Source organism: Podarcis erhardii (assembly GCF_964252035.2).
Source record: "Podarcis erhardii genome assembly, chromosome: 6".
NCBI lineage: Eukaryota > Metazoa > Chordata > Lepidosauria > Squamata > Lacertidae > Podarcis > Podarcis erhardii.
The window spans coordinates 54,655,650-54,681,450 of NC_138510.1; the positions used below are offsets into that span (position 1 = coordinate 54,655,650).

General features: G+C 41.0%; 1 protein-coding gene across 2 annotated transcripts; it reads left to right on the forward strand.

Moving 5' to 3' along the window:
* Window positions 1-935: 935 nt before the first annotated feature.
* CMPK1 (cytidine/uridine monophosphate kinase 1) lies at window positions 936-13,299 on the forward strand. Of its 2 annotated transcripts, none has more exons than XM_081868307.1 (6): window positions 936-1,308; window positions 5,514-5,660; window positions 7,126-7,278; window positions 8,145-8,221; window positions 8,306-8,402; window positions 9,877-13,299. In XM_081868307.1, exons 1-6 carry the CDS (start codon window positions 1,114-1,116, stop codon window positions 9,916-9,918), a joined length of 711 nt encoding a protein of 236 aa, XP_081724433.1. In that variant the 5' UTR covers window positions 936-1,113; the 3' UTR covers window positions 9,919-13,299. The 2 variants fall into 2 exon arrangements, with proteins under 2 accessions (XP_081724433.1, XP_081724434.1); XM_081868308.1 differs by lacking the exon at window positions 936-1,308 and adding an exon at window positions 1,337-1,567.
* The last annotated feature ends 12,502 nt before the right edge of the window (window positions 13,300-25,801 follow it).

A 25,801-nucleotide genomic window follows, 5' to 3' on the forward strand; every position in this document is an offset into this window, starting at 1 on the left:
GCGCAGAGTCTGAAAGTGGAAAGAGGAAGGGGCGTGATTCCTTTTGTTACCTTAGTGATAACAGATACCTAGGCTTCGAGCGATGCTTCAGAAAGTGCTTGGGTAAACATAGTTGTGGGATGGTCTATTCAAGTCATGCTTACATATAATCTTGTATACGTTTTCTTGAAAGTAAATGCCGCTATATTTCAGGGGATTCGCCCCAGTAAGTACCTCCGAGGGTCGTTGGTAGGACTACTCGGCATGTCTTATTCAGAGCGAAGTCCATTTTCAGTGGGTAAGCGGATACAGGATGGAAGCCTAAATACATCGCAGCAAAAACGTTATTTTGGCGCCTTAAAGACGAACAGGTTTAAGTGGCATCATCTGCAGACTGGTCTACTTTCAGCTGATATATGTCATCCCCGGTTGCAAGATGCTTCCTCTACTACACTCTCACCTGCCAACTAGACTGCACCTGAGGAAGTGGACTCTTGTCCACAAAAGCGGGAGGGGGCCACAGGGCTTCGGCTTTGTGCTGCTTTGTCTTGCCCTCTTCCCAAACAGTGCCAGCATAGTAGCAGCATTTCTGCGGCCAAAAGTTTGCAAGCAATCGCAGAAAGGACAGAGACCTACAAGAAGCTCCTTTCGGGCGCGTATCGCATGCATGAATCCATATACTGTATCTATATGAACTTCCAAACGAGAATAGGTATTTCTTGATTTCTGTCTGTGTGTGTATATGTTTGCGTGTGCGTGCACACATATACGCGTTTCTTTGTTTCTTTTTTAGTTGTTCCTGAAAGTATCCCCTCCTCATCCACGTAGGATCCCTCCTAGACAAGGCGAACCGACCCCCGTCTAAAACAGCCTCTTCTCCGGAGCCCTTCACGGGACGCCGCGCGGGCGCAGGCGCGTAGCCCCGCCCTCTCCCTGGCCCCGCCCCCTTGCCCGCCATGTCGCCCCTCCCCCAGCAGCAGCAGCAGCAGCAGCGAGAGTGACCGAGCGGGAACCCGGAAGCGCTTTCCCTTCCCGGTGACACCTCAGCCGCCACCTCAGCCGGAGGAGTGAGGTGGCGTCGGGACAGTTAGCGAGCCCACCATCCCTGCCGGCGCGGCGCTTCTCCCCCGGCGTATGTTCTGTCGCTGCCTCTTGGCTTCCGCGGCTCGTGTCGGTCCCTCGGCTCCTCGGCTGGGCGCGGCGGCGGCGGCGTCCTTGGTTTCTTCCGCCCCTTCCCCTCGCTTGCTGCTCCTCATGAAGCCGGTGGTCGTGTTCGTTCTCGGCGGGCCTGGCGCCGGAAAGGGGACCCAGTGCGCCCGCGTTGTGGAGGTAAGGGACGGAAAGGGCACCTCGTCTCTTCTCCCTCTTTCTTCCCTCCGCGATAGAACTACCATGCCTAGCAAGCAGCGCGCCCGTAGAAGCGCCCTAGTCAACCGGCGCCCAGAGGATGATGGGGGTTGTAGTTGTGACCGACTTGGCTTGTGGCCCTCGAGATTCTCAAATGGTTTGGACCCGACTTGATACCGGTGGGATCAAATATGCTACGAGTCTGGTGTTGAGGCTCGGAGCTAGAAATAGCAGTTGCACGGTAAGCAGGGCAACGGATCTTATAAGATACACGTGATAATAAAAGAATATTTTCTTTTCAACAGAAAAAAAAATAGATAAGCAAAAGCTGTAGACGTGTCAGGGATGCTTCAGGGGAAGGTATTCCACAGTCAGGCACAGAAAAGGACCGATCCTCAGTAACTAAGCAGGTGCTTATGGAAGGCGGTGGTGGTTATATTGCGGGCTAGAAAAAGCTTGGGTTCAGTGCTCATCTAAACCTCTGGCGTGATTGTTTCTGTTAGTAACTTATGAAGATCTTATGTTTGGAGGGTAAAGGGGGGGGGAGCAATTTTGTGCACCTTTGCATTCATTCTTTAACTGGGGAATGGTTCGAGCTATTCAACTCTCATGGCTTCCAACTAATTGAAAGAATCTTCATAATCAATAAGCTGCTGGTCTTAAGATTCGTTGGGAGATGCTGTTGGGTTTAAACTGACTTCTGTTTGTAATATAAGTATGCCCCTAAGTTCTAGACACTCGCATCAAAACCATGTCCAACTTCAAGGCTCCAATTACATGTTGAGGCAAGTACTGTACACACAGCACTTCTGCCTTAGAAAGCTTGCTAGAAAGAACCAAGGAGTGGTCTATTTAAGCCTCTCTCTCTTGAGGCAGGCAGGGTTTCCTTTACAGAATTGGAGACCACAAACATAACTTGTTAAAAATAAGAGGTGGTATGAGTCACAAATTTCCTGGCACTATATAAAATCTTAAAAGTCCAATTCATGCTGAAATCAAAAGTTGGCAACACAATTAAGTCATAAATGGTATAAATGCATGTTGAGTTATGTGTTCTAATACCTTATTCCACTCTGAATGTAATATTTTCTGTGTAATCTGTGGTGGTGATGACAGCATACATTGCAGCTCAGTGCTTAATCCTTCAGTTTAGCTTTCACCTTAATCAATTGAAACAAAAAATAATGGATTTTGGCACCTTCTGTTTTGGAGACCTCTGGCATTGTATTTTTGAACTTTCCACAAGTACAGTGGTATCTCGGTTTACAAACGATTCGGTTTACGAACTCCACAAAACCAGAAGTAGTGCCCTGGTTTGTGAACTTTACCTCGGTCTAAGAACGGAATTCAAACAGTGGAAGGGCACTGGTGCCGGAGGCCTCATTAGGGAAAGCACGCCTTGGTTTAAGAACGGTTTTGGTTTAAGAATGGACTTCCGGAACGGATTCAGTTGTAAACCGAATTGCCACTGTATGCGGAATGTAGCCAGGTTTATGTTGCCAACCCCCATGTGAGCACTATGAGTTTGACTAGTTTCTCAGTACCATTGCAGTACTACCAATGGTAATCTTACACCACATACAGTGAGCAAAGGAAGGAATAAGGCATAGGTCATATGTCATAATGATTCTTAGTAATGACTCACAGCTTGGGTGTGGCTCCCAACTGTAAAACTGGTACTTTCATTGCGTCACTAAAATCCATTATTTGTACTGGCAAAATGCTGACCAGAAAAGATTTGTCTTACAAGGCAAGAAATACAGTACACATTTTACCCCAGCCTTTTAAGATCCCCGTAACTGAGGATTTTGCCATCCAGTATATGAGGGAGAGAGCACAATTTTGCTCTTGTTGCAAAAGTGCCCTCAAGGGCAGTAATTTACTTGTCTGAATAGGTATGACCAGAAAAGACTTGGATGTATATAGGATAAAGTAAAGCAGGCACCCCCAACCTGCAGCCCTCCAGATGTTTTGGCCTACAACTCCCATGATCCCTAGCTAACAGGACCAGTGGTCAGGGATGATGGGAGTTGTAGTCCAAAACAACTGGAGGGCCGAAGGTTGGTGATGCCTGAAGTAAAGGGATGCACTTTGGAATACAATCTGTTCCCTGCTTTGGATGACATCACTATTTTGAAATAAGTGAAGCAAGGACAAGACATTCCATATACAACTATGTCATATCTTTCATTTCAGTCCTAGCTGCATTTACAGCCCTATCGTAAATGTTGCACAAAATGTGATTACGTATATATAGGATTGTTACCTTACTTACCCAAGTACATCATACAGTCATCACATTACAATTATCTGGGTGGTTGTAAAAATTGAGGTCCACAGTTGCATTCTCTCCAAATATAGGGAATTCTGGCAGTTGAGTAAATGGCTCTATACAGGCAGTAGGGCACATTGATTTCAGTGCAGTGCTTTCAAGAAAGTATACATAAAATTGCATCTTAAGATTTTTTTTAAAAAAAGTTTAATGTATAGTACAAAGCAGTTAAGTCAGAATATGCTAACTGAGTTGTGGGTTAGATTTACAGATACATAAATGGGTGCCAAATAGGGATTTATTTCTGCCCGTTCTCTTCTTTAGAAAATGTTTTTAAAACCATAATCCTCAACTGCAGACAGAAATACTGCATGCCGGTGTGAGGGTTTTCAGGGTAAAACTTCTTATGAAAAGCTTTGATTTAGGTTATAGCTTCCGTAGGTAATATTTGGAATAACGGACTTAATATTTATATACAGCATTAGTTTAAAATACATAGTAAGGCTATGGAGCACACCACTAGGATTCTTTGAGAGATATCAGTATGCAAAATTTTGCCTTGATGTTTTACAAAGTAACATACATTTCACCGGGATTTAGGTGAATGTGTACAGTATTCCTAACGTCATCTTCTAGCATAACTTTATTTTAGTCTTCTGTTGGTGGAACAGGAATACAATGAAATTGTTCCTGCTTTGGCATCTGTTGGGTTGGTGTAACATCTACATATTGTGCTAGCCAAATTAACGTTCTAAATTCAGAGCAGTAAACAGTAATTATATAAACAAGCAGAAACTTATGGTGCAATTACACACCCACCCACCCTGCTCTTTAGCCAGGTAGCTTACAGAGCAGTAAAAGCAAGGCAAGGTAGACTCCTGCCCTCAGGCTTGCAATGTAAAAGGTGCATCAGAAAAAGAAAATGGAGAGGAAGGAAGGAAGGAAGGAGAAAATAAGCAAGATTGGATAGCAATTCTAAGTTACAAGTTCCTATAATGATTAGTTAGGATGGGAGCAGTTCAGGAGGAGGAGAAACCAAAATCTACTGCTCTCCGTTGCCTTGCATCCTTTCTCTTTTTCTGCTACAGCTTGATGGAATGATTCTGTTCAGGTGACAGTTGTATTTGATAACACTTGTAACAAAATGATAACCTTATTTTCAGTTAATTGTTCAGAAGTTATCAATTGCTATTAACAGTTATGATTGGTGCATGCTACTTTCAAATTTAGAGGTACAGTGCTTCTGAATACTAGTCACTGGAGAGCAATGTTGGAGAGGTTTACAGGCCAATTGATGCGCATCCAGTTGACACATGACCTTGCACATGTGCATCCCCACAACCTGGAAGTGGCTGGGAAAGGGAGTGGGGCAGGCTTAATGTGTGCTTCACCAACAGCAGGGGAGTCAGGAACACAACCCTTGTGCAAAACAGTTGTTGCCTATATTGCCCTTCCTACTGTACTTGTGGGTTAGCCACTGTGGGAAGCAGTATACTGGTCTAGATAGGTCCCTTGTCTGATCTGATGGGGCTGCCCTTATATTCCAGCTTTCCTTGGCACCTGGGTTGAAGTGTGAGTCATTTGTCCAAGTGAGCTTGCTATAAGGGAAATTCAGTGTATTTAAAAATCCTGTTGATTATGTGAAGGTGTTGAGGAAATGGAAGACATATTAACTAATAGGTTTCTGCAAAGTTCCATGGAGGAAATAACTCCAACAAATGTTAGAGTTCTTACAAAGTTACATATTAAACTTTGGTGAGGGAGCCTAAAGGAAAATGTTCTATGCTTATGTGGATTGCATGTTGTCTTTTAGTGATGCATGTGGTGCATTTAAAAAGAAGAATACGTACCAATTTCATTTAAGAAGTTGCTTATACTTGATTAAAAGATACTTAAATGTATATTTTTCTTTTAGAAATACGGTTACACACACCTCTCAGCAGGTGACCTGCTTCGAGATGAGAGGAAGAGACCGGGCTCTCAGTATGGAGAGCTCATTGAAAGTTACATTAAAGATGGAAAAATTGTTCCTGTTGAGATAACCATCAGCTTGTTAAAGAGGGTAAGATTTTAACACTGTGCTGAGTATACAGTTTTCCATGGGGAGCTATAACAAAACAAAACAAAATAAAACAAAACAAAACAGCTTACAACAAAACTTTAATGTGGTTAGATAGAAATTTGCTTTCCCTTTGTTAGTAGCTAACAAAAACATGCAAGGCTGGGGTGGGGGGAGCTTTTTCAGCCTGGTTGCTGCATTCCCTTGTGGGTAGTCTTTAAGGGAGGGGCACATGCTGTTTGTGGGTGTGTCCAGAGGAAAAAATGTCCAGAGCAATTAACGTGACTTTTAACTTTGTTGGGTCAGAAGTTTCTAAGCACATCTCTCCATCCTAACAAGCAAGAGATGACATCATGGTTCAAGGACATTCCAGTCAGGCAAAAGAACTCTCAAGGGGTGTGTGGAGCGGAACTAATAATAATAAGAGGCCCAAGTGCCAGGCAGAGAGGCCTGGAGGGCTACATTCAGGCTCCAGGCCTGAGATTTCCCACCGCTGTGCAAGACAGATAGATGAATTACTTTTGTACCTGTATGTTTTTCATAAAAAACAATGCTTTTCTCTTTAGGGTTGCTAGAACCCTATGTGGAACAGAAACCAGTAGATATTTGGTCTTTATGAATACACTGATCCATTGGGGCTTCCTTCTATATTATTGCACTTTATGTGTTGTCTACATGCAAGACAAACATTTGCTATTGTGATAAGAATATATAGAAGAGTATTGTTTATGTGAATGCACAGCCGGTTATGTCTTGTGTGTTTGTGAAGCCCAGAGATAGGCAAATCACTCATCTACGAAGGATGTTTTTTATTAATAAATTCTGTACTCCGTTGCTGCAAGTAATTGGACTACATGGGCTATATATTTAGGATTCATTTGGCTAGAGCATGATGCTGATAATGTCAAGGTTGCAGGTTCGATCCCTGTAAGGGACAGCTGCATTTACCTGTATTGCAGGGGTATTGCAGAGTCCCAATTCTGTGATTGGATCCAGAGTTGCCATTCTGTGAATGGAAGTGGCTGAGATCCTGCAAGGACTCCCTTTGGAGAAAAGAAAGAAAGAAGCAATTCTGTTTCATCCCTCTTGTAGCTCTCACTGCCATCTCCTATTCTGATCTATGAAATTCTCCGCCTTTCAGAACATCTTCTCTCCAAGCTGCAGAGTAAACAAGGAATGAGTGAAAACTGTCTCTCCCCTGTTTCCTTCTGTGTGAATGTCCCATCTATTTTATTTTTGTGGTAGACATTTGTTCATTTAAATGCTTTTCCAGTTGTGCCATAAGTATATTGGTATTAAGATAGTATGGAATTAACTTTAAGGTTGCAAGAAATGTATTTGGTACACCTGTAACAGTTCACATGAAAAGCACATGTGTATTTGTAGTACAGGGGGATTATTACTTAGATGTCACAATACCATGCTTGTAGAAAATCATGTTTAATATAAGCTCTTTGTTACCCATCAGGCTATGGATGAAACTATGGAAGCCAATGCACAGAAGAATAAATTCTTAATTGATGGATTTCCCAGAAATGAAGACAATCTTCAGGGCTGGAACAAAACCATGGATGGAAAAGCAGATGTATTGTTTGTTCTCTTTTTTGATTGTGACAATGAGGTAATCACAATATCAAGACACTTGCAACTTTCCTCTGTGCTGTATGAAGAGAGACAATGAAAAATGTTCCATTGTTCCATTTCTCTTTTCCCTTCTATACATTTTGATACTAATTACAGTATGTGTTAATTAGTTCCTTCCCACAATAAGCCTAGATAATTTTGTGGCAAAATTGTCTTGCAATTACAATTAACTGACATGGTGGAAAAAAGTTCTATTGAACTGTCCCATAGCAGAAAGAAGTACTGGTTACCAGAGCACAATTAGAATTGTAGAAAGTGGGAGATATCTTTTTTTCTTTTGCTTCCAGCAGTGAAGAAGTCTTTGCGAGCACTGATATTCTACAGTATTCAGGCAAAATTAATTCTTATACCAACCACCTCTTTCCCGCAGTTCTGTCATCTTTAAAAATCACTTTGTCCTTTGCATTAGATGCGGTATTCTCTTTAGGAAATAAAAGACTGCATACATTCTTGAATGCTGTACATAAATGATAGTTCTCTATATGTGTTGTATTACAATGAATGTACAATGAATTTCAGTGGATAATTAGACTTCAAGGGCTTTTACCACAATATGCTAGGTCCGTTTTGGAGATGCCTTTCTGTTCTACTGATTGTGAAATGTTAGATTTCACGTGACTGGAATAAGGTCTAAGTTCTTATTTCACTTAAAAGTTTCCAAAAGTGGTGTTATCAATATACAGCATAAGTAATTGAAGGTAAGCTGAATATATTCATGCAAAATGTTTGATATATAGCTTTAGTCTTGTACCTTAAAAAACCCAAGTATTTTGTTTACTTTTTGTGGCTTCATGTTTTGATAGTGGCTTCATGTTTCAATAACCCTTTTATTTTTGTTTGAAGGTATGTATTAACCGTTGCCTTGAAAGAGGAAAGAGCAGTGGCAGAAGTGATGACAACAGAGAAAGTCTGGAAAAGAGGTACTGCGTCTATGCATAATTTCTGTGCTAGACTTCCTGATGCTTTTCAATTTCATGACTTTGTTGTATCTTTCTTTCCCTTAGAATCCATACGTATTTAGAGTCTACCAAGCCCATAATAGACCTCTATGAGAAAATGGGCAAAGTTAGGAAAGTAGATGCCTCTAAATCTGTTGATGAGGTAAGTTGTGAAGAGAGAAGGTTTGGTTTTGAATTTCTTTACATGACCTATTAACCACACACAAGCGCCAGGATTTTCTTAGGGCTCAAATATCCCAACTCTTCATTGCATTTTAAATTATCTTCTTTCTCTTACATGGGGAAGATACCAGGTAAATCTGCAGCCAGCGTTAAAACAGAAATGTCTTAACAGTTAAGCAATTTACACCTATTTTCAGATCATCAATTCAAAACAGCTACCCAGATCCCAGTCACAAGCATGGCTGCACATAAGATTGAAGGTGTGCAGGGGGTTTCTTCAGGGCACCATGCGTACAGGAATAGGGCATGGATCCAAGTGCTGTGTACTTCATCCTACAGTTGGCATGCCCTTATTGTCTAAGACAGGATGGCACAATGGTTGATGTGGTTGGCACAGTGAGACAGAGCTGCAGCAATAGCATTAGCATTGCTTCTACTTACCAAGAGGGGGAGCACTGAGGTGGCACTGAGATTGGAATTTTGGGAGCACATTGACATGAGCTCTGGATTCTCTGCTAGTGTGTCCATGCAGTCCTGACCTCCCTTGCCACTTTGCCTTCCTCTTCTTGGTAAGTGTTAGTGACTTGGCTGCAGAATCCTGAGCTTGCACTCCAGGGATCACACTATAAATTTGATTGCCAGGATTGGAAGCTCCTTGAGACCCTCCATTATAGTTTCTGATTTTTGTACTGCAGATGACATTCAAATGTTCAAATCAGTGCAACCAAAAATTATTATCAAGGGGACAATCTATATAGTGAAGACAGGCAGTTGAAATACAACTATGGCTTTCTGTCAGGAGAACAGACACCATTAGTTTCCTTCTATCCCCTGAAATCCTCTATGCACCCCCAAAATCTGCAAAAGACTTGGGACCCTTGAGCAGATAAGTAGGAGAGGGGCAGAAGTCCCATTGTGTGAGTGGAAGTTTTCTTGTGCATCACAGTATCATCCACAGGCCTCACATTAACTTCAATGACAGATATATCAGTTAGAAAATACTGATTTCACTGTCAATCCCGTCCCTTCTGTGTTTCATTGACTACCTGACTTCCAAGCTGCCTCCATCACTGCTCTAAAACGTTTACATCTGTTTTCACCTCTAATTGCCTTAGGCTGGGTGCTACATGTGCATGGTGGTAGATTGTAACTTGAATAGGCCTGTTGAACATAGTGATTATAAGAAACTCACAATTCCATCCCTTTTAAGGCTCTGAAGACTTTGTGTTAGTGTTTGTCCTGCCTTTTTATACTATGAATGTGTTTTTAGCTTTTACTCTCTTTTAGATTTATGTTTTAATGTGTAGTGTGTGCTTTTTTGATACATCACTTGAGTTTATTTTTTCATTTTTAAAAAGCAGCTAATAAGTGCAATAAATAATTGTTTGCAGTATTCATGAAACGTGCTTATTGGTATAATGTAGAAAAATTATGTAATGTCTTTTCTTTTGCAGGTTTTTGGCAAAGTTGTGAAGATCTTTGATAAAGAAGGCTAGTTCTCTACTTGAACACTGTTTTCAAACTTGCTTGAATCTTGCTTTAAGAGCTGCTACTATAGTTCATTTTATAATGGTGATAAAATATGCCCTTTTAAACACTTTTGTGTTGAAAACAGTTTAAAAATGGTTAATTCGAAAGCCTGGTTTAAAATATGAGTTAGAATTAGATGTGGCTTGTCGTTAAGATAGATACAGTCAAAAAGATTTGCAACTGGTAAAGAACCCTAATTGCAGAACAAAAATAGTAATTAAATGCTAATCCTAGCTATTTTCAGAAAGCATCTGGTGATCCCCTTAATTTGTCTTTTCTTACTGTCCAAAGCCATGTTATTTTTTAGAATCCCGTATACTGAAATTGTAAATATAAGTAAGAGGGCCTGTTGAATTTCTTTTCAGTTTCTTTTTCTTTTAGTTTTGGACCAAATATGGGGAAATCATATGTGGTTTTTTTAAAAAAATTATGATATTTGCTGTTTTGAATGACAGGCAATTGCTGTAAGCAAAAGTTTTAAACAGAGTATCCCCTTTGTATTGAATAGTTCTTGTTTATTTGGTTGCTAATAAAGCAATGACCATCCTGAGGCACCCCAATATTAACCCACACTACTTGGAAGTTGTCCCTTTGCTTTCACATTTTGGTGCTCCCTGTATCCCACACATGCTTGAAGGCGAAAAGGAACCGCACAGTATGCAGAGTGTGTGCAAGTGTGGCAAGAGGGACAGCTCCTTTTCCAGAGATAATGAGGAGCAACAGTATCTGGAAATCACGTACGTTATATTTTATAAACGGTGGGTTGGATTCAATCTATGTTGCACTTAGGTCCCACTGAAATCAATTTGAAAAGTTTAGTCATGATTCATTTTAATCCCATTGATTTTAATGGGAGACTGCAATCAGCAGAGTAATCCTTAACAGCTCCTGCAGGATCCATCCTGATAATCCCATTTTGCGAGTTTTGCACTGTCTGTTCCCCTGAGCACAGCAGAAGCCTCCACCACAGCAAAACCAGGCAAATACATACCATCTCAGAGGGTTAGGACTGCAGCCTAACTTAAGTTGGGTCAAGCCTAGTTCATTTAGGGCTGAGGATTCAGATTATGTAGGTGCTGCACACATTTAGGTGTCTGTGTATTTGCAAGTAATATGGGCATTTTGTATTTCCAGTACCCACAAGGGTTAAGAAATCAGATATTTGAAAGCAGCTATTACGGTAACATTCACTTGCCACACAACTCTAGCTGCATGATAAAATTAATCTAGAAGCTTTGTAACAAAATTATTTATTCAGAGATTTGTAGTGTATGTTTTGAGATAGGTTGGAGGGGAAATTCTTATGATTATATTTTCTGCTAAAATTGTATAACTTGAACATTTCGACTCAATTATACGTTTGATATGGTTTGACCAATATAAAAGCATACTAGATCTGTATTGTTTAAATTTAATGTGTTGCTAGTGGCAGAAATGAGTTTTTAATAACTTGATTAATTTGGATAACAAAAACATACTGAAATGCTTGCACAACTGTTCTAATTGCACATTTCATTAATTTAAAAATGGCATAAAAATATGGGGCTGGTTACTTAAATCTGTGGGGTTATTATTCTTTTCTTAAAATGTCCACTGAATAGGATCTGGGAAATGTGATGATGCATACTTATTAGTGCACTCATTAAGGTTTCTTGTGATGGTTGCTTCATAAGCTACCATTTTAACTATGTTTACAACTATTATTTTTCCTATTTTTGTCTCTCTCACACAGAATAGCTTTTAGTGATATATTTTGTCTTTTAATTAGAATATAATTAAGGAACTGCAATTGACTTTGGCCAGCTGAACATTTGTGCTTTGACTTCACTGGTGTTCTCAAGAAGTAGAAAGCCTAAGTGAAAATGTGCTGTATTAGGATGAGATTTTTTGCATTAAAATACACCATGTTATTGGGATTAGTCGCAAAAACTTTGAAAGGTGCAGCTACTTTGTGGGGGGAATCATGGCCAACTTTTCTCAGAGCGTGTACAAACCAACACATAGTCTTATTCTAGAGAATTGGCTTTTCAGTTACTTCCCCACAGGGAAACCTTGATTGTCTGCAAAGAGAGCCCAGTATATCTGCCATAGAATCTGCTTGTTGCACAGGATTCTGGGGAGTATTTTGGTGTGCACTCACATAAGGGCTTTAGGAAGGTCTGTTGCAGCCCAGCTGTTAGTCCTTGCAGACTGAGTACTCCATTCAGGACACACATTCCAGGAAACCCTCTCCTGATCCGTTGTAACCAGTTTTGTTTAGTTTTACTGAGGATCCCTTAATAAGCATCTATGGAACTCTTGGTTCCTTATGCCCATAGTTTGAACCACTGTTATAAATTAACATACTGCTCCTACTTGTAGTAACAATCACTAAAGCTGATTAAAATCATCATCAATTCCCCCCTTCCCCCACAAAAATCATTCTATATACATCTTTGAAAATTGAAAAATCTACTCTTCTCCCTTTCTGCTGTGAAGGACAATCTCTGTGATTTGCTTACGCCTTAGTAGACATGCTTATGGCCTAAAATAGTGAATTTGGGAGCTGGGATCCTTCATGTTGGTAGCTAGTTGGGGCATTTCCTAGAAGTGGGGATGAACCTGGTGTTTATAAGCATGCTGTGTTCTTGGACTTGTCTCTCCCAAAAAGGAAAGGTAATCTATTTGTAGTGATTGTCTGCTACAGCAGGAAGACAAAAAGGGATTCAGTGAAACTAAATTCAGGCCTGAGTCAAAGGAAGCTTGAAGATGGATAGGTGCACAAAGGACTTCTTCAAATGCTCAGATAGGAAACCTGTATAACCATAGTTTGTGTGCAGAATGCTTCACATGCTTTGATTGTGGCATTTACTGCACTTCAGTGTGCTGGGGGTAAGGGATCTATGTATGTTGATCCTGTGTATGCTATCAAACAAGCCAACCTAGTATCAAATGACCTGAAGTGTTACCAACAAAACCTTTTAGAAAGTCTTTTCGTAAAGTTAGTCATTAGATAAGAATCCTCATTGTAGTGATATTGCGGTGTTTGAATTTTACGAATATTAATCGAAGTGAGTATGTTTTCTTGCTATGTATTCTGCTATCTGTTTGAAAACTGAAACAACTGTATTTTTTATTAAAAAAAAATATGCTACCAATATTGAATTTGGGGTTTAATCGTGTCGTTTAAACAACTGGGATTGATTCCTTTTGTCACTCTTACTGATGCCATGAATGCAGTGTTTTTCTCTCCATCTCCCCCCCCCCACTATTTTCTGCAACCAGAAAAAAACTGTATAATTCCACGGAGCAGCAAATTGTAAAAAAACTTCTAAAATGTACACAAATAAAATTTTGTTCCCAAATAACCTACTGGTGAATCATTGCCATTATGTGTCTGCAAAACATAGCGTCTCTACTTTAAAATACACCACTGTTTTTTGTAGGAACACATGTGGGGGAAGTAGGGCAGGGCTGTCTGAAAATCCAAACACCATCCTAGTGATATTTGTACTTGACTACAGATGGGAGGGGGGAGTGTTTAACTTGTAGCTATGCATTTTGGAAGAAAGCCCTGCTAAATGACAAGACTCAGAACGTGGCGGTACTCTTCTTCATTACTCCAGATTGCCACAAGGAGGAGTGCTTGTTTTGTATAGAATGGCTTGAGCTCGCAGGTGAGAGGTTTAGGCTCTGTACATTACTGCTAAACAAAAGTTTGTCTTAAGTGTTCATCATCACAAAGTAATGACGTGGTTCAAAGCGGGTGAATTTCCTGAGCCAAGAACAATTTTTTATGGTTTTACGGACTTTTCAAGCTGCCTGTGGAATCTGCGAGAATTCTCTAGATAAGAAATACAAGATCAGTAAGAAGAATCAAGGGCTTCAGTGTAAGCTCTAAAGACTTCCATCCTACGGAGCCTCCAAATTACAACTTGGGAGGTTTGGTGTACTACGTGACAGCAAGCAAGAGCAAATGCAACAGGCCAGGTACAAGTACTTCCTCCATACCCTCCTCCAGAACAGCAGAGAGGGATTTTTGTTTTGTCTGGAAAGCAGAAATGCTTGTGCATGCAGAATGATGAGATCGAAACAATGTGAATTTCTCCCTGTGTTACTAGCAGTCATCAACCAGAGTGATGAATCAATAAGAGATCTTGTGTTGCTTGTCTTATGAGACTGAGCTTCAAATGAAGATCCCTTGCTTGAGTCTTGCCACTGTCATGAACTTACCAGCTTTTTAAAAGCCAATATGTCTCTGAGCCTCAGACCCTCTCTGCAATACAAAGCTAATAATACTGACCTACCTTACAAGGTTGTTGCAAAAAGTACAGTAAGGTGATTTTATTATTGTTATTGCTGTTATTGTTACTAAAAGTTGCATACTACCCTTTATCCGAAGATCTCAGGGCAGTTCACAGCATAAAAATACAATATAAAAGAGCAAAAACAAAAACAAACCAATAGATGATCCTTGTGATCCCTTCCAGCTTTTCAATTCTATGATTTTGTAATAACCCTCCTCTTCCACAAGCACATTTAAAAGGATATAGGATGTGAAATGCTTTGAACGCCCATGTTTTGATGGTGTGACAGCACTGCAGGGCCAACCCCCTGACAAAGGGACCACTAGAGTTTATCTGTTTCAGGCAGGACAGTAGTAGTGATGTGTTGGGGCTGCACAGACACACCAGCAGGAATCCCAGATTGGCTCTGCCATTACATCTGTGCAGCCCTGTTGCAGTAAACTGTAGCAACTCGGGGCTTGTAAACCACTTGGAGCCTGGAGCTCACTTGGTTGCCTTTTGGGCTTGGGAGTGCCCTGCCTTTCCTAGAGATTGAAGCTGGAACCTTTTGCAGGCAAGGCATGTGATCTATCACTCTACTAAGCCCTTTCCTTTCCCAACTACAGTATTTGCTCCCATTGAGAAAACTTCAACCCACCCATTCAGGGCCATTAGGCACTACAGTAATCTTGCTTAGGCAAAGGAAATTTGGTCAGTCACTAACAATATTAGTTTTGCTGAATCTGGAGAGTCTTTTCTTTTGTAATGCTTATGAGACATTAGGGTGGGAAACTTGAAGAAGGATGCTTTGAACTTGAAATGTCAGTGTTACTGTAAAGACAGTATCATTTTTGTTTTTGCTGTGATTTCCTTTTTGCCTCTGGAGAAAGACATTGTGCCCAGGATGGGGGAAGGGGAAGAACTTTGCGAATATAGTGCTTTACTTTGCATGAAAATGAAAGATTATTATAGTTTGGATGACATGCTTGTTAAAAGTTAATTAAAAAGGCTCTCTTAATTAAAGTGATAAGGCACAGGTGACCTTAATAAAATGTCTCTTCAATATTAAGGTAAAATTACTCATTTTAGGGATGAATGTGACCTTCTCTCCCAGAGATCATTCACGGTAATACTGAATGTTTGTGAGTTTCAGACCTTTGATTTCTACAGTGCTGAAGTGGGTTACTGGTTACCAGCTCCTTATTTACATGGAAGTTTGAAACACAAAGGAGCTATTAATAAGGGCAGTTACTGAATTGTTATTTTTCTGTCGACAATTGTTCATTAATGAAGGATTTTGTTACTGACCTTATTCATTAGAGAATCTTATCTTCTTCTTTTTGCTCTTAAATATATGAATCATGATAATGGCAATCTCTCTCAACTGGGTCAGTTATTCAACAACACGCCTGTGCGCCTTTTGCTACAGACTATTCCTCTTATACTGCCTTGAGTGAGTACTACTGAGGAATAAAATGATGAGTAATCTTAGAACAGGAATTTGTGACCAGAGATTACACTGGACCTTCTCTTTGCTGACATGTGGACTTTTAAAGCTCTCCTGGTCCCTGAAGAATTCGAGGAAACTCAAAATCTGAGCCCTATTTTGTGCCATTTTGATTGGCCTGTTAAAGGTATTGCCCATTTTAGATTTTCCCCCCTTATGTTCCAGTACAGCTACTTTTACTGCTGTATTATTTTAGTCCAACTTCAACTACTCTTATATGAGATTATATTTGATGCAAGTCAGGCTAAGGAGCACAAGTAGGGTTAGACTGGACATGGAGGTTTATTGGGGGACAAGCACTGTGGTTGAATGGGCTTAGGTATAGAAACATCTTGGATCCACTGATCCCAGGATCTACTTAAGCTATTGTTGAGTGCTTTGCATGAGAGATAGGAGGCTGTATTTTTACCTCCTGTATTGCTGCCAATTCCGAAAAAGTAATGTTGCTTTATGTCTCATGCATGTGAGGGTCACTGTCTACATCACTTGTTTTTACTTTCCTGGTGTGCACCTGCTGTCTGGTTTAATATATTTACAGCACCGGGGGCAGGGGGTAGAATAGATCACCATGTTTTGCATGTTCCAATAAACTTGTGTGGCTCATGGCATTTACACTACAGCATTCCATGTGATTGTATCTCATCACCTCATGCTGTTTAACACCTACATGAAGCTGCTGGATGTGGTTGGCTCTGGAATTTATTTACAGTGGTACCTCAGGTTAAGTACTTAATTTGTTCCGGAGGTCCGTACTTAACCTGAAACTGTTCTTAACCTGAAGCACCACTTTAACTAATGGGGCCTCCAGCTGCTGCCGCACTGCTAGAGCCCGATTTCTGTTCTCATCCTGAAGCAAAGTTTTTAACCTGAAGCATATTTCTGGGTTAGCAGAGTCTGTAACCTGAAGCGTATGTAACCTGAGGTACCACTGTACTGTATTTTAAAAAATTATATACCAGTATATCATAAAAATATATCACAAAAATAACAATATACAACCAAAATCAGACAATAAAATCATAAAAGTTAAAAAGAAGTTAAAAGCAATAATTTAAAAAGTGAACATCAGTAGACTGTTGTGGGGGATGTACTCTTTAACTGCCCGCTTAGGCCAGGCTGAATAGAAAGTCAGCCGGCTTTTAAGAGTTGGCACAGAGGCACCCACTGAATCTCTATTGGGAGGGTTTTCCACAGGACTTGGCTGATAACGCTAAAGGCTCACTTTCTCATTGTCAAATGAGCCTCACCAACTCGGAGAATTGCTGTAAGGTACTGTCAATATGTTGATAAAAACCCAGCTCTGTTTCTCATTTCATGCAATCAAAATGTCACATTGTAAGCCCTGGAAAAATTCACAAAGTAAAAGACGGAACGAAGGCTAATAAACTGAAGCTACTGTTGGTCAGTGAGATGTTCTTCATCCCAATCAAGATGAGGTTGCATCTCACCCATTCAAGATGCAGTTCACATGATGCCAATGCTTTTAGATCCAACCTTTCTTGTGGATTTGATTCCCTATGGCTGCCAAGCTGGGTTTGGGTATGGCCAACTTTCCAGTACGGAATTAAAGATGCGACCCTAGTGCAAAATTGTTTCTCCATCTCAAAATATGGAGCCACATGTTTCTACAAGCCAAATTCCATAAAAAGAAGAAACCAAAGCTCTCTCTAGCTGTGTGTCTGGGAAGAAAGATGCCATAAAAGCCTAATAAAGTCAAAAGCTTTTTATTATTCTAAAATGAGTTGCTCTGTGCTTTTGACCTTTCAGTACATATTGAAGACTTACCTGCCATAAAGATTTAGTCTGGGCCCAAATCCCATCACCTCACTCCTTTCTTCTCCAGAAAGAGAGCTGTCATCACATTGCTGAATCTTTTAAGTCTGCCTCAATGCTTGTCGTCTCTCTTGCTTAATAAAAAAAAAGAGAGAAAGAGGGATAGGAGCTATGCATTAGGTCACCCTTCTCTTTTACGGTGGGCTGCTTGTTCTTTTACTATTTTCCCTGACCGCCTGCTTGTGGTAATTCTGTCAAACAAAATTTGTGATTGAACGGCTTATTTTAACAGAAACAACATAAAACAAACAAGGGATTCCCACATGTCTCGATGCAGGATGAGTTGGTTCGGCTGCCAAGTGTCTTTCTCTAATAGGGGAAATGTATTTAGAAGTTCGCTGCTGCTGTGCTGTTTTATTTGCTTGTTCCTTTTTATGATCACTTTTTTAAAAGTACCCCCACTGCCACAATATTCTAGTTTTATACCTGAAGACACTTCGGAAATGTGTGTCAAAAAGGTGACTGACAAAAACCTACAATCTTGTATGGAATAGAAAAGAGAACTAGCTTAATGCTCTTTTGTATATATCGATCCATACATACGTAATTTTATTTGTATGCTGCCTTTTCACAGTTCAAACCATGCTCAAGATGGCTTACAGCATGAAAAACTACATAAATACAACATATCAAAAGTAGTCAGAAACATTAAGAAATACACAACCAAATGGCACAATTTCCACATAAATCACAACAAGTTCTTAAATAAAGATGGGAGGGGGGACAACAGCAGCAGCAGCAACCCCCCCCCCAATATCTTCAGCAGCCTCAGGTTTTTGTAGCTAGTTAGTCAGGGCCACAGCTTCTCAGGCCAGGTGGGAAAAGACCTGCAAGGTAGGGGAGCAGGTATTCCAGGATTCGCAGCCAAGATGGCATACTTTGATCTGTAATGAAGTTTTTGCTTTCTCGACTCACCAAAAGTAGGTCTACATTTTTTTTTTTTAATTATAGGAGGAAATTGTCAATTTAGTTGTATAGGGAGGGAACTTAGTGGGGACTGAGGGAGAAAAGGAGAGAGGGAGCACCAAAAGAAGGGATATGTGGAAGAGGAAAGTGTACATACACATTTATAGATAGAATGGACCTCAGTTTAGTCACTCATGGGATTACTAAAATTTATCAGATTACTTCCCGAGGGAGTTGAAAGCTGTATTTTCAGATTACCCCTAGAAAAATTTGAAGGGGGGTAAAATCAATAGATTTCTTCTTGTGGCACAATGCTAGTAATGCAAACAATAGCTTCTGAGGTGGAATTTATTATTTATTAAATACTGGAAGAAAGTAACTTTGGTAATAGGTCATATATTTTTCCTGTGGAAATTAAGCCTTCTGGTATGGCTGTAGTGATTTACTGACAGCGTTGGTTGTTCAAAATGAGCGCTATAAATTGACAGCTAATCTCAGAATCATTGCAAGAACAGAATTAGATCATAAACAGAAGAATTGGGAATGCTAACACTTATTAACATGAGTATGGAATACTAAGATGAACTGTATTCATGCCATATTTAGGAATGGAAAAGGAGGTGTATTGCCTTAATTCAAACTGAAACCTCTTTATAAAATGTTGAGATAAAATACAATCAAAACCAGTACAGTATTGGAATCAATTCACAAACTTTGCTTTCCTGTGTAATGCATATTCCTTGAGGCGCATGCCCTCATTTTACTTGTTTACCTTACTGTAAGATGTAAAAGTAATTAATAACATATTATGGTATCTGGCAACTAATCCCAAATGTTAGATATCTGACACCGACACGAGAAAACAATGCTTTGTTGCATGTCAAGAGACTGACATGTCAAAATCAGCCTTGAAAGCTTTTAGAACACAAGTGACCCTGTAACAAGACCTCCTGGGCTGACTGGCAGCTTTTAACTTCAGCATTCGAGATTAGCTGACCTTGTTTATCCAAGATCCACCTGAGATATAGCAGACATGCCCATGTCTATTACGTTTCATGCTGTAAATGTTTGCTCAGGTATCAGAAACCAAGCGGAGTTAAGGGATCATAATAGCCATTTGGCCTCAGTTATAGGTCCTTGAGAACAATGCTTAGATGGGCTAGCATCAAGCACAGACTAATGCAACAGTTAATGGTCAAGAGAGGCATTGAAATGACAGTATTGCTTCCAATTAAGCTTTGCCCCCCAAATATCAGCAGAGATGTTGGAACATATCTGTGGGGGAACAGAGGCAGTCTTGACGACCATATGTCAGGAGTACTCTGATGGCGTTTCCTGCTTGGCAGGGGGTTGGACTCGATGGCCCTTGTGGTCTCTTCCAGCTCTATGATTCTATGATTCTATGACCTACAAGTTGTTCGTTTTGGGAGATCTCACTGCCTTGACAGGAGCCAGTCTTGACAGATGTCTGTTATGACAACCCTGGGATTGTCTCAATATGTGATATTTAATAGTTTCTTACATTTGTATCCGTTCTTCCCTATCAATGGAGCCCCGGGCAGCAAACACACACAAAAATCAAACCAATACAATTAAAAATAAAATCTAAGAATTAGAAGCATCTGAAAACATTAAAAAAAAATTAACATCCAAAACAATCACATTTCCCCACTTTGCCTACAGCTGGTCCTGGTGATGCGCGCCCAGGAAATGGAAGAAGCAGAAACAGATGTGCTCATGCCCACTAGATTATCGGCACACTGCCCAGTAATGTGATTCCGATGACTCAAAACAGGCTTGAGTTGTGGAAGAAGGGGATGGAGGTAGAGGCTGGGATATCTCTCCAAGACAAGGTTTCAAAACAATAACAGCTACATTTGTATATCTCCCCTAGTGGGGCAGCCTGTGAGCAGGGTATCTGTGGCTATTACTCGGCGTTCAAGTTGGCAACTTCAACCCTCATCAAAGGACAAATCAATTTTGTGTGATTGTTTTGACAGGCTCCATGCCAAGTCGGCCCCAGGCCCTTCTGGGCTACTTTCTATCCCTGAGACACAATGAATGATGGCTCCCCGCAACATCAAGAAGGACCTGATACATTTACTGTATACAGGTATATGTGTTTTAAAGGAGCTACAGTGGTACCTCGGGTTAAGAACTTCATTCATTCCAGAGGTCTGTTCTTAACCTGAAACTGTTCTTAACCTGAGGTACCACTTTAGCTAATGGGACAATGAAAACACGAACCACACGCCTTCTGAATAGTTTCTATCCAAGAGCTCTGATTGCACTAAATAATGATCTCAGGGCCAGTTGTAAGAAATAGCAAGCAGTGAGTAGTAAGGAATGAGATAGGGTTTAGGTTATGCTATGCTTCTAATAGGTTGTGTTATATTCTGGATTATGTATGTTTTAATAGATTATGTCTGAATAGGATGAGAGTGTTGGAGATACGTGCAAATGTGTATGTGAATCCGGTCTTGGGTGTTTGATTTTCGTTGTTGTGTATACTGTGTATATACGGACAATGACAATAAATTTATCTAATCTAATCTAATCTAATCTAATCTAATCTAATGGGGCCTCCCGCTGCCGCCACATGATTTCTGTTGTCATCCTGAGGTAAAGTTCTTAACCCAAAGTACTATTTCTGGGTTAGTGGAGTCTGTAACCTGAAGCGTCTGTAACCCGAGGTACCACTGTATTTGTAGTTACTGCTTGTGGCCACAGGATGTCTTACCTGATGAATTATTGTATTTTAATATTTTGCTGGAAACCGCCGAGAGTATAAATTTATCATTATCATTATCATTATCATTATCATTATCATTATCATTATCATCATCATCTCCAGTCATCTGTAGGACTTTGGATGCCACTCTAATAAAATGTATAATGTCTTCACATTCCAAGCAAGCTCAGTGTCATAGAATCATAGAATTGTAGAGTTGGAAGGGACCCTGAGGGTCATCTAGTCCAACCCCCTGCAATGCAGGTCCCTTTTGCCGAACATGGGGGCTTGAACCCACAACCCTGAGATTAAGAGCATTGTGCTCTATCAACTGAGCTACTTGTTCTCTTGTTAAGAGCTTGGGAATGTAGATCAGGCCACATTTGTTTCTCTCCCAGCTCTCCGTTTTTACTGAACACACTCACTAACTACCATTTAATCCTTTGTTTCTCCTGCAACCATTGCTTTCACATAATGCAAAAACGGCTTCGTGTTAAGTTGACCCCATTATAGCTGAAAAATCCCGTTGCACTGCAAAGTATCTTTTACACAAACAAGCGATTCATGGTGCAGGACAGGAAACAGGCTAAGCGCGAGCCTTCCCCTTCTGGCTCTGGATTACGTTTGTGGAAACGAGAAGCCCGCCATTTGGATATTTATTTAAGAAAATAAATATTATTATTTCAGGCGTTGGTAGCCTTCCGGGGGAGATACACCAGTGTGTAACAAGTGTGTGTTTAATGCAACTCTCTCCACTTGGATGTTATTTTCCTTCACAGTCAGGCAATTGAATTTAAGACAACTCTGGTTCCCTTGAGCAAACAAGAATGGTTGCTAATGCTACTAATGGCTCTACACTGGGAGCTGCAACTTCAGTGTATCACAGGAACTGACTTGATGCTTTGCTTACCTTCAGAGCCTCTCTGTCCTATCTGTCTCAAAGCCATAGGAGCCAACTAATAATTTTTTTGAGGGGGCTGGCCCTCCCAAAGCTGGGCATTGCCATTCAAATGGTGTGTGTGTGCCATGTCATGTGGTTGAATATGTGGTGCAGGGCTCACCTGCCCCCCAATATTTTATTCAAGTTGGCACCCCTGCTCAGAGCTGTGGGAATATTAGGGTTGGATCCAAACTGAATTATGCCACATGGAAATCTATGAGAAAAGTTAATAATGCCCAGGGATTTTTTTTCCAGCAGGAACTCACCAGATCTGATTTCTGACAACTCTCAGGTGGGCACCACTGCCATTATAAGAAAACAAGGGAGATGTTCATAGTTCCAGCACCTCTTTTTTTAGAAAAATAGCGCTGGTGATGACTAATGTGAAACCCCACTGATTTCAGTGTGAATGATGTGTGACTAACTGAGGCTGTAATCCTACACTCGCTTACCTCCAGGGCTGGCCCTACCATTAGGCAGAGTGATGCACTGGTCTGTGGATCAGAACAGTGGTGTAGCATTGGGATGGGATGGGGGCCGTGGCCCCAGGTTTCATTTGTCAATGAACCTCTCCTCTACTATTTGCTTTGTTGCATTTCAAGAAACTGCTTATTATTATTATTATTATTATTATTATTATTATTATTAATGTTCTAGTCAAAGGCCATGACAAACATGTCTTAAGCAAGAGTATATTATATTTTCTAAAATATCTACCCAGCCTTTCTGCATAGAGCTCAAGGCAGTCTGCCAAACAGACAAACAACACTGCATTAAGAAAGCATACATTATTTCTGTGTAAACACTTATCGGATTGTGCTACAAATTTATCAACCAATACCACAAAGCCTTGATGGATAACTGGTGTGAACTGCCCTTTGGACTTGCTCCTCTGTTAAGTGAAGTGTTAACTCTAGCCACAAATTAATTCAAAGCAAAGTTTAGTCGGAAATGACTCATGTGAATTCCCCCAAGTTGTTTTGGAATATTCTGTTTAATAAATGTAGATTCCACCACCACCACCCTCTCCAGAACTGTCCAGGTGGCTAAATATCTTCTATGCGATATAGGTAAAGGTAAAGGGACCCCTGACCATTAGGTCCAGTCATGACCGACTCTGGGGTTGCGGCGCTCATCTCGCTTTATTGGCCGAGGGAGCCAGTGTACAGCTTCCGGGTCATGTCGCCAGCATGACTAAGCCGCTTCTGGCGAACCAGAGCAGCACATGGAAACGCCATTTACCTTCCCGCCGGAATGGTACCTATTTATCTACTTGCACTTTGATGTGCTTTCGAACTGCTAGGTTGGCAGGAGGAGGGACTGAGCAACAGGAGCTCACCCCGTCACGGGGATTCGAACCGCTGACCTTCTGATCGGGAAGTCCTAGGCTCTGTGGTTTAACCCACAGCACCACCAGTGTGAGACACAGCCTTGAAGAAGGATGCCAATTAGAGAATGGTAGCCTTCCTTGGTGTTATCCAAGGTATGGATAGGACACAGGCGTAGCTTTCCTTAATGGTGCCTAAAATACACAGCTACCAGCTTTGCCCAGTGAAAGCTGCTGGCATTATCATTCGTTCGTTTGATTTCTTACCCACCCTTCACTCAGGGCAGATTATGACAATTTGAAATTCAATATTAAAAATGGTTTAAAACAAATTACAGTCCCCAGAATAGGGTGGGTCCTGAAAATACGTATCTCGGGTGTCAAAGGCCAGGGTAAGCAAGTCTGTCTTCAGCATACAATGGAAACTAATGAAGGTGCCAGACCCACCTTTATGGGGAGAGAATTCCATAGCCTAGGAGCTGCTGTAGGGGATGACATCTCCTGGGCCACTCTCACCCACCTGAACCTCTGAGGGCAGTGGAACTACCAAGAAGGTCCTCTCTGCTGAGGGTCTGCAGGGAAGGAAGGTAAGTTCATGAGCTGTGATGCAGCTAGTCCTGCAGAACCCATGGGACTTTGGGCTTGCCTGTTTACCAAACTGCCCTGAATGCTGCATGGCAAACAGTTTTTGAACTTTGTGCTATGCCATGGAAGTGGGCTGTAAAACACACACACATACATGCATGGAGAAATATCAGTGGAAATGCCCACGTCACTGGACATATCTAAAGTAGATACCTAGACAGTTTACACTGAGGTTATTGGGCATATAAGGGGTTTAAATACGCATCTCTCACACACAAACACAAAGATCCCAGATTCTGTGTTTTGTTTTTAAAGAAAAGCAGCTTGAGGAAGCAGGGAGCGCTTAGCCATATGCCTGCCTGCCTGTTACTGTACTTCTTTGCTCTAAATTCCACTTCTTTAGTGGTTTTTCTTTTTTAAAAAATAATAATGCTTCAGGACCTTATTACATGTGTTTGAGCATAATCTGTAGTCAGATCCGAAGAGCAGCAGGAAGAGGATTGTAGAGGAAGAGATATTTTTGAATGAGGCAGCATTCCAGATGTGTGCACTTAGCATTGTAGGGCTCGTCCTTCCTCCTCCTCCTCCTCCTCCTCCTCCTCCTCCTCCTCCTCCTCCTCCTCCTCTTCTTCTTCTTCTTCTTCTTCTTCTTCTTCTTCTTCTTCTTCTTCTTCTTCTTCTTCTTCAACTATTAGGAGCATTGTATTTGGAAGAGGTTGGAGTAACCCAATTTCAAATGCCATCACTGCCAGGAACTTCCTGACTGGCTTTGGCAACTCACTATCTCTCTGCTCCCCTTTCCCATCTGTGAAACAAGAATGACAGTGAGCAGCCTCCACTGGTTCTTCAGGAGGCAAAAGACACGGGAAAAGAAAATTGTAAAGCACCCTGCAATTTAGGATTAGGAAATACCATTGTTGTTCTTTATCCACCAAGAAATCTTCCCGTTTGAACAATGCTTGCTAGGACGGTTTTGGACAGCTTCATATCAGAAAGGATGCTATTTTAAAAACACCCTTTCTCCACTAGGTAAATGTCAGTGTGAAAACTCAGGCATAATTACTATGTTCTCCAAATCTCTCCCTCCCCCCTTCCTTTTTTTTTCTTTTTTGTAATTGCGTGTCAGACCAAGTGCACTCGAAATGCAAGCACTGTTGGCTACAAGGAGAGTGCAACGAGATAATCCATGTTTTCATCATTCATAGGCCACTCTTTTCACAAGCCATGGTCCGTACTTTATTAGGTTGAGCAGCTCTGGGTCTGCAAGAAAGACCCAGGCCTTTCTCATCAGTATGAGAACGGCCCAGTGAATGGTTTCCAAGTGTTTACTCAGCATTTGTCTCGTGGCTCATCAGAGGAATGGGGAGGGAGGTGCCGACAGATCTTTTGTCCGACTGAACTGCCTGATGTGTTATGACAATGTTCCATGAATATGCAGAATGGCAGAAGGGATTAGGACCAGTACAATTCCCCCCAGGCCTCTTTTTTTTTTTTTTTTGCCTAGGATGTTCAGAGCTTTAAGGATGACCTGTTCGCGGTTAGGGCACTAAACACCAGATTTTCCTGCAGATAGGAGTGTAAAAATCCCACACTTGTCCAAAGCTGTTAACATCTGACTTGAAGGTCAGCCAGTCTTATTCACAGCCCTCTATCATTTTCCAGCAGGCAAAGGCAGCCTAATCAAAGGCTTTGTTTCAGAGGAGACATGGACATGGTACATTGTGAATGGCAGCCTCGTTCAGCAGCGCACATCCA